The sequence below is a fragment of the Watersipora subatra genome, chromosome 10 (assembly GCF_963576615.1).
Source record: "Watersipora subatra chromosome 10, tzWatSuba1.1, whole genome shotgun sequence".
Classification (NCBI taxonomy): Eukaryota; Metazoa; Bryozoa; class Gymnolaemata; order Cheilostomatida; family Watersiporidae; genus Watersipora; species Watersipora subatra.
This window is the reverse complement of record NC_088717.1, coordinates 37,026,128-37,036,178: the sequence shown is the minus strand read 5'-3', so window position 1 is coordinate 37,036,178 and position 10,051 is coordinate 37,026,128. Positions and strand designations below refer to the sequence as shown.

General features: G+C 35.0%; 1 protein-coding gene across 2 annotated transcripts in view; it reads right to left on the bottom strand.

The window, feature by feature from the left end:
• Positions 1 to 7,709: 7,709 nt before the first annotated feature.
• The window catches only part of LOC137405946 (serine-rich adhesin for platelets-like), a 15,474-nt gene continuing 13,132 nt past the window's right edge, over positions 7,710 to 10,051 (bottom strand). For both annotated transcript variants that reach the window (XM_068092426.1, XM_068092427.1), the window contains exons 7-9: positions 9,865 to 9,996; positions 9,642 to 9,710; positions 7,710 to 7,933 (exon numbers count right to left, since the gene is read on the bottom strand). In XM_068092426.1, the coding sequence (XP_067948527.1) occupies positions 7,832 to 7,933; positions 9,642 to 9,710; positions 9,865 to 9,996 (303 nt within the window). In that variant the 3' untranslated portion in view covers positions 7,710 to 7,831. The remainder of the gene's footprint in view (positions 7,934 to 9,641; positions 9,711 to 9,864; positions 9,997 to 10,051) is intronic.

Genomic DNA, 10,051 nt, shown 5'->3' with positions numbered 1-10,051 from the left:
CATCAGAAGGAGGAATCTTTTATTTTCTGTACGAATAATTCGCAAAACACTAATTCGAATCGTTTGAAGAATTTAGCCAATGACAAACTTACTAACATTGCCAGCATAAGGAAAGCAATGTTAAACAATTTTGTTGTGGTAATATGATATAACAAACATAAATTGACTATAATTATTAAAAGAACAATAACTGCATTTATAGTGCTCTGGCTTAAATTTCTGATGTCTACTTAACATTGCTAACATCTGTATATGGCAAAATATTTTGGTCATATACAGTCAACTTTAACTTGTAATTGCCTTGACATACAAAATTCTTTTAACTCAAACTCAGAAATTTTAGTCAGTGTCTGACTTTGAACCTAAAGTAATATGCAAAATACAACACCTAAACTTCTCAAAATATTGCAGTTCTATTGTTAAATGCAGAGAGACTAGTGAAAAACAAAATTGAAACAAAAAATAAAAGTATAAGAAAAACACAAACATACAGACATAAGTTAATGTGGCTCAAACTTCACTTGTTTTAAATGAAAAAGGGGCATGCTGTCTCTATCACTGGTTTCACCTTTGACCTTAAGCATCCCCTAGACTGCACTATTACCTGGTAACACAAATATCAAAGTCTCCTTTTAAACATGATTACTTTATTAGCACTTATTTAGTTAGCTTTTTCTGTTTGGAATTTTAGATTTGAGTTTTGTGTTTTCTGGTTGTAGTTTGACATTTGGTGCATTTGCAATATTTGCTTCAAAGTGACAAGTATGGCCATATATGTTTGAGGTGTGAAAGAACGAATTAACTGAATTACAGAGTAATTTTATGAATATCTGTGCTTCAACATACCAACTTCTCTAAATTAATTAATTTTACCCACGCGGGTCTGTAGCTGTTTTTATTGCTGTTTCAGTTCATATGACTACCTCGGTGTAGTTATATGCTTCAAAAAGAACAGGTTTTCGCTAATATCCGTTTGTGAGTTTCTCATACATGAGAAAATTGAAGAGGTGCTGAGAGAGCAGCTAGAGCCTGGGGTTATCTCCTCCTTGGTGGAGTACATGAAGGAGAAATCAACGTACCCAGGAATTGTCTACCCTCCAGGCTGTGTCATGGCGCAGCTTCAAAGTCAAGAAGGGCAGAAGCTGGGTGTGTGCAGCACGCACATCACTTGGAAAGAATACAAGTACCCAGCTTTGCAAATTCTACAGGTACTCCATTAAGGGAGTAATATTAACCTCTCTGTTGACCTATATTATCTGCTTTTAATGATATTTTTGATGTGTAGTGAATCTAATTAATATAAATTCTACCATGAAGTTATTTGTTCATTTTACCAAATAACTCTATACTAGAATCTCCTGATTATTGTCTGTGAAGCTCGAATATCGATTTTAGTAAGCATAGTAGAAATGCGGCAAGTACCATAGACGTTGCGAACACTATATGTGTGTCTGACATTGTGTAAAATGCTAGCATTTTGCAAACGTAATGCTAACGTGTTGGAGTAAAGAATATTTTTATATAGAACATTTTATATTGAAAGCCCAAACTGGTCAAGTTGAATTAATAGCAACTTAACTATCGGATCCCTGTTTCTAGATGTATTGTGTAGAGAGGCACTTTGAGATATTTGGAAAAGGAATTCCAGCAATATTCAGTGCTGACTTTAACTCACAACCAGATGGTGTCTTCTACAGCTACATAGAGAATGGCGCACTCTCTGAAGAAGCTTTACAAAAACTTCTAAGTGCAGACTTTGATGGTCAAGAACGAGTGCAACATCAGGTTGGTTTCTATGGTAACCAGAAGCTCCTGAAATTATACAATACTAAGAAAAAAATATTTTTATAAAAAATTAACAAAATTCTAACAAAAGATGCCTGCAACTTACGTAAATAAAACATTTGTATTCTAGCATGCTATGTCTTGTTTTTCTCTTGCAGACGGTCGTTTCGATGATGACTTCTTGTTTAGGCTTTATTACTGACCTACTTGTAACTTCGTTTTCCACCTTCTCTAGTCATCTGTTTGTGTCTAGTTGCCTCGACTTCATATTACACTTTATTACATACATATTTGTATCTCAGTCTAGGTCTGCCCTAAATCCTCTTTCATTCATAAAGTTGTAATAATAATAATTGTTTTAGTAATTTTTCATGACCGATTCAATGCACATGTCCACAATCCATGTCCATGATTCTGTGCATGGGTTGTGAAATGCTATGTCTCAAAATGGTATACAAAATTTGCAAAAGGTGGATGGGAAGTATAACTTTTTCAAAAGTTCAAAATTTGGAATATACATGTATGAGTTGCACCAGAGTTTTCGGGCTCAGATGTGCTCTGTTTAAACATTATTACAGACTATCATGTATATCATAGCTTTTATGCAAGCTTATCAGAACATCCAACATCAAATGATGAGTCAATCTTTAGACTGCATTGTAAATAGACTGATGAAATCATTACAAAACCTTAGAAAGCCAAAAGTTTGTCTAAAAGGATAAAGTTTGGTAAAAGGATTTTAGATAAAAAGTTACTAGTTACCCATAAAGATGGCTGTCACCACATTAGTATGTCTAATATTGCTGCTATAAACAGGAAGTGTCCTTTATATTGCAGAGTTAATGTATCATAAGTAGTATGTATGAGAAACCACAATAATTTAAAGGTTGCCTTAACTTGATTTTGTTTTAACTAATACCACTCTTGTTTGTAAAATATCTGGTGTAGAAATACTTCATCATTTTAGATTTTTTGATGTGCTTAATCAAAAATAATGAGCAAGGAAACGCCATAAATGCTATTGCCCGATGAGAGAAGAACTGTGAGACACAATAGTTAGCACCACATATCATACACACCGGTAGTTCACAAAGCTCAACTGCCACTTCCTCTCTGATTTCATACTAAATTCACACTCAGCCCGTCCAGCCTCAAACTTTCCTCAATTCAACAGTACTAGTACGTTGGAAGTCCCGTGTGCCGAGAGGGATCATCACGCGTGATCACAATAATCCATTAACCATTGTTATTTTGAGGAGCAGCAAAAAGGTTAAGTGGGATAGTGGTAGCATGCGTGTGCTTGCTTGGTCTGGGTTCAATTCCTGTGTGAAGCAATTTTGTTTTCCGTCTGTCCATAGCCACCATACAGACAGACGGATAAATGGAGACGGCTCTTGTTATATTAAAAATTGGGTTGATGAGGTGATGTTGCTGCTGTCTACATGTTGACTGATTCATGGCACATCTCTAACAAAACCTTGCTAAGCCGCGTGTTTGAGTAATATTGTGAGAAATGTTTTATTATTTTTAAGAATAATTCTACATTTGTTTTAGAGACTAGGCGATATAGTGTATTCACTGAGTCTACCGAAGAAATACTTGAGCGCCTATAAATCCGTCATGGTGAGTGGTGGAGATAAATCTTCCAACTTCTAGTGCTGAGATTAATTATTTTCACTCATCACTTAAGGTTACATTTTTTGTGAGTCTGTAATGTACCGCCAACAAGTAATCAATTCATGTAACCTTGGAAATTTTTCATTTTAATAACGTTTATCAAAATGTGCAGAAGCTGCGCCCAACCTTAACATCCAGTCACTTTGACAATTTTGGTTATCTATATTAGGTATGTTTAAATGTTCACATATAGCCATCCAATGCAATCATTTAGAGTTAAGTTAGTGTTAATGGGAGATGAGTCAGTGTTATTATGCTATCCTAGCAACAGCTTTAGCTGTGTTATATCAAAGGATAACATCAAAGCTTGGCTATTGGAGGCAGATATATAATGTAATTATACGATGCTAACATAGTGAATTTATCAGAATTGGATAGTGAGTACTATGGTATTGCCAGTTATTCTTTGAAATGTTATCCTAAAGGTTTCATCTTTTTAAGCCTTGAATTCAGCATGAATTAACATTGCTTATAAATGTTCTTCAGTCATATTTACAGTTGATATAGCCTGCGGCACCCAAGCTGAGTCGCAGCAAAAAATCTTCAGTAAACCTGCAAGAGCAGTGAATTTATTTAAGGAGCTGTCAGAGTGTGTTCGTTAAAAGAGCCATCCACAGTAAAAGCTTAGTTCATGTCAAATATAGAGTAAATCATTGGTTTTTTGAATCAGATAGAAACCAGGGAAAGTACTTGTATTTTAATACTTATAAAAAGCAACTAAAGTCAGGCTGATTTACCAAGTTGGAGTTGTGTTCCCTGGCAGTGCTAGTAAACTCAGAAGAGTGTAAGAGATGCAGAGCCAGCCAGCCAAGACACCCAAATACTGTGCCTCATTGAAATTTATTTGATTATTTGATTTTTTCTAGTGCAATGCTAGTATTTACATCAACTCAGCATCTGATGTCTTATATCAGATACCAACACGTTGCCAATTTACATTATTGAACATCGTAATGCGAAAAGAGCTTTCTCTTCTAATATGCATAATTTACTTTACTATTATTTATTATGTTTTTGTATCATTGTTTAATTTGTTTAATAATGACATTGACCAGGTATAAAGAAGTTTATATATATCTATCAATTCTATAACTATTTATTCTATCAATAATTTTAAAACTAATTCAGTAGAACTGCTTATATTTTAATCTATGCCTTCAGTGGACTAATTAGTTCAGTACAATGGGGACACAACTCCTGCTTGACTCAAGTCAGATTGCTTTCTGCGTATCCCGCCATTCATCTAGTACATACAAGGTTTTTATTAAAAGTACTGTACTTATTCTTAGCAGTAATTTAGATTCTGTGGTTCTGTCTAGAAAAAAGCTCTTTTCAGAGTCAACAAATTCTTTTATCATTAAAACATTTTTTCCAACCATAACTCCCAATTATATTGCAAAAATGGTGGATGTGATTTTTCTAGATAAACCAGCAGCTGCTAAGTGTTACTCTATGCACTTAGCTCTGTTTTAGAAACAGACCATTTTTAGCTGTGTTTGCGGGATGCTCCACGTCTACTGCGTGTCAGATGCTCACCTTTAGAAAAAAGTATTTTGCATTGAACTGCTTGCATAGTCAGTTATGTTACAGTTAGCATATAGTTATGTTAACATATTGGTGTTTCTCTAGAATTATTCTATAATACCTGGTATGTTTAAAACTGATTCAAATTTGTAGGCTGAATGTGTCGCTGAGATGAAGAAACTATTTTAGATATTGCTTGCCTGAATTCATTTGTTGAAATCATTCTTTTCTCTCTTTTGCTGCTTACATAGTCAGCCTTTAAGCTGTTTTATATTTTTGGCAGTTGAACTGAAAAAATACAGAAAAAGGTAAACAGGACAAATAATGGTAAATATCATTTCAAACATTAGCAGTTTGATTTTTTTTTCAACTTGGCAAGTGTAATGAATTCTGCTCACAGAAAAAAACATTTGATGCCTCCTAGACGTAACATTCAGAATGGGAAATTTAACCAAAAAAAACATTTTTGTTTGCAATACCTGTTGGGCTAATGGTTCCATCACCACTGCAGACAAACAGCAATCTGTGTATGAAGAAGGTTCAACAGCCGGTCAGTAATTGTATTCAGCATGAAATGCTGCTGTGATATTCAGAAACAATTGAGTGTTGTCCCGGTTGTATCAGCTCGCTTGTGATAAACTACACACACACTAAAATGTACAAATAGGGTGAATTGTTCATCATGACTGGGTGTCGTCTTATATAGTTAGCATGACTAATGTTACACGCCTACAGTGTCTACCAAACGTGACACCTCTGACGGTGTCACATCTCACCAATGAGTTTTTGAACCGAAAAAATTTTCTTACGTGTCTATGACAAAACCAAATTAGCAATTTCTCGAAAATATTTTTGATTCTATTTCACAAATAGTTTAATCTAGAACATGCTACCTGGAGCTATCTCCTCATCTGTTTTAAGTCTTCATCGACGTGTACAATGTCTGTGGTGTCTAGTGTCGGGAGCCTGAATTCACCAGCTGCTGTGAAACTAACAACCAGGAGATAGAAAGAAGCTGCTTGGACTACATATTATACAGCCCAGAAAGTCTTTCTCCATCCGCAGTTCTGGATATCCCAGGGCCGCAGCACATTAATACATTTCCAAGTGATGTATTTCCTTCAGACCACCTCCCTCTCTATGCAACTTTTAAATTCCAAGACTTATGAATTTTACAAAATTACATGTGCATGAACCACTATGACTATCTCATATTGTATGTAGCCTTTCATACATGAGACTACATTTGCTTTTTCTGTGTAGCAGCTTCTACACCAAGTGCCATAGGTAGTAAGCTCAATGAGTTGATGGAAGTTTAACAAGAATGAGTCATAAACTAATTGAGTTGATATGAGTTTAACAAGAGTGAGTAATAAACTCATTGAGTTGACATGAGTTTAACGAGAGTGAATAATAAACTAATTGAGTTGAAATGAGTTTAACGAGAGTGAGCCATAAACTCATTTAGTTGACATGAGTTAAACAAGAGTGAGTCATGAACTAATTGAGTTGATATGAGTTTAACAAGAGTGAGTCGTTAACTCAATGAGTTGATGAGAGTTTAACAAGAGTGAGTAATAAACTCAAAGAGTTGATGAGAGTCTAACAAGAATGAGTCATAAACTCAATGTGCTGATATGAGTTTAAAGGTTGACTTGCAACAAAATTCGCATTACAGTTATTTGGTATCAAAATGTTCACCATGTCTTACTCTGCTGTGTTATGGGTTCAAAATATGGAAAAATGTGATTACAAGCTCTTAAAAGCTCAAAAACGAAGTTAAAAAACAGTCGTAGGTGGAATCCCTTTAATTTGATGACGTACTCAACTCAACATGGTTATTGTTTTAGCACGACATGTTATCGTGTGAAATGAAAGGCCAATAAAATGCTCAATATAACACTTCTCGTAGCACTAGTTTATGACAAACACTTCGGGTTCTACCGAAAAGCCCTTATTAAATATAGATGCTCGCTACTTTAGTTTCGTTTCAGCTTAGTTTAACCATCTAATCATAATCCGATCATGTGACCAATATTTTCTGCGAAAATATGTACGAATGCCCAAATAGTGCGAATAGCTTCTGCAGGACATCTCCACCATCACAGGTGACCAACAGGCACCTCATGTTCATCAGAGGATGATATGCACCTCCTCGAGCTAAGGTTAAATGATTTAACAAATCTTTAGGCTAGGTTTTGAGATATCAGTGCTCAAAGTTACAGCATTACAGTTATAAAGAAACAGACGCGTAAAGACAATTATAGACACGGTTTTATTAAATGCGTGAAGTTTATTTGTGAAAATATTTCGACGAATGAGGTTGCATGAAAGTGTAAACAGAAGCGCATTGTATTCAACTATATCAAATTTGAGCTGTTTCGAGAAGGATTCCAACCTCAGCGTTTTCGTGATGACTGCGATTAACTGTTCGTTTTTTGAGCTTTCAAGACCTTGTAATCAAGTTTCCACATACTTTGTACCTACAACACAGCAGAGTAAGACATGGCGAATCTTTTGATAATAAATAACTTTAATGAGAATTGTGTTGCAAGTCAACCTTTAACAAAAGTGAGTCATAAGCTCAAAATGAGTTGATATGAGCTGAACAAGAGTGTGTCATAAACACATTTAGTTATGAATTTAACAAGACTGATACACTATATATTATTTGCATCAGCAATATATCTTAAATATTTTGAGTTTTATAAGATTAATAATTTTCTGTTTTATTGAGCAATACATAATCCTTCACTAGCTCAAAAATGTTAAGTATATATTTACAAAAATTCAGAGGTAGAAAAATTGTAAGAGCTAATTTATATCACGGAAGCACTTCATACGATCATTTCTTTTTTTTCTTTACTGGGGCTTCATCAAATAGGACGTCATCACTGTAGGAGAGGAGGGTGCGAGAAGACTGAGTAGGGGGTTCATCAGTAGAAGCCTACAGTCAGCAATGACACTAATAACAACCTGCCCTTTGTTGTCAAGTGCATAATGATAATCAATGATGTTAAAGTGACACTGTGCCTCTCAAACTCACAACTAAAAACTCTATGACTGAGTAACTTACTTCTAGAAGTTAGGATTCATAGATACAAATCGGGACACATAAATGATCAAACAAACAAAAAGAACGGTGATGTTCAAATGGAGTATTTGCCATAATGATAAAAGAAAGCCTAAATATGGTAGTCACTGGGTATGATGATTCTTCTGATACCAGTTTAAACTACAAATTCACAAAACTAAAGAAACTGCTTTAACTGATTTAGAGATCAGTGACCATTGTGAACGCAACAACAACACTACCAAGCACCTTAGCTCTTGTTTCACGTTTGGTCAAACTATAGTAGCCCCATTCACAACTTAAAATGTTTTCAAGGTCAGGTGAAGGTTACTATGAAAAAATCTCGGAAATTATTTTGCTAAGGAAAACCACTATAGTGGCTCATTTATAGAGTATATTCTGGTAGAAAGTCGCTATAAAGGCTCGTGGCAGAAACATTTTGAAAACAATCATTACGAGTAACGGAGTAAATTGGTTCCCAAAAATTTAACCACAAAGGATTTTAGGTGTTATCTTTTTTCATATTCAGTTCTGACGGATGAAAGAAAAACTGTTTGCTATGACTTAAACCTAAATCTGTAGCACAAAGTAGTGAAATGGACCTCACATATTCCTCATAATAAAACCATAGATAGTGACATCGATTATAATCATTCTAACCAATCCTCAGATGATTCATCATCCCCTTTTAATTTAAAAAACACACTCATGAAGTTCAGCGATTCCCATAGCAGCTTCTTGCAAATGTTACTACAAGTTAGCAAAATGCCACCAATCAACTGTTTGCTTCAACTATTAGCTTGGCTCAATGGAGACACAACTCCTACTTGGCTCATGCTAAATTTTGTATCTGTGTTTCCCACCATCAAACTACCTACAAAGTCCTTCTTAAGAATACTCGGACTTAGCATGAATTCAGTTTCCAAGGCTACAAAAGGCTCTTTTCAGAGTCAACATTTTTTGAAATTAACGACTTTTTTGTCAAACAACTCACACTTATATTGCTAAGATGGTGGAAACGGTTTCTAGCGAAACCGACAACGGTTAAGAATTATTCTATGCACTCAGCTCTATACTTGAAAACAGAATTTTTTCAGGTGTTGGGAGTTGCAATGACTCATCAAAAACACTCCTTTATATGAAGTACTTCAGATTGAACTGTTTGCATAGTTAGTTATGTTATAGTATATGATAAAATGCAAGCACAAGGCTAAAATATTGGTGTTTCTCTACAGATTTATTCTGAAACGTCTGGTATATGTGCTGTCTCTCTTTTACTTGTCACTGCAAGCTTACTCTTATTCTGGTAAAAGTACTTGTTAGGGCAATGACAAACCTAACATTAATGAGTCCCTGATAACAGCTAAGCTGGAAAAAAATGGGCCTAATAGTACAAAACCTTGTTGTGATTTCATAAAACTTTAGTTTGAAACTATGACAAAACTTCAATTTTGAAATTATAGACATCGATCATCTGTCGCAAAATGTTTTGACAGAAATTATTTCTATCAAAAGAAACAAAAAGATTCTGTATCAACAGGGTCGGACATATTTCTTTAGAGCGAGGTTAGTGCAAACATACCGGTCGGGCAGAGGTCTGTAGACCAGCTGCAAGTGCATCAGGATCCATTAGTCTCTTCCTGTCCACATACTAAAAACATTTAACAAAGAAAATAGGATCCGTCAAGACACAAATGCCAGATACTAAAAACAGCGAGTTAGAATTTATCCTTTAAACTAACTTGAACAAAAGAAATGTAAGCAAATTTGAAGTTTTCGGTAAGCCAAGAATAGAGATGACAAACCTTCATTCTTTTACCATTCTTGCGCCAATTCTTTTTTTTATTTTTATTAGATTTTTTCGAAGGTTGGCGTGCTGAAGAATTGTTTGCGTAGAGAGTTCGTGTTGCCAGTTCCTTAGCAACCACTGCTGAGGCCTAAAAGAAAACAAATAAATTGCCAGTTCCTTAGCAACCACTACTGAGACCTAAA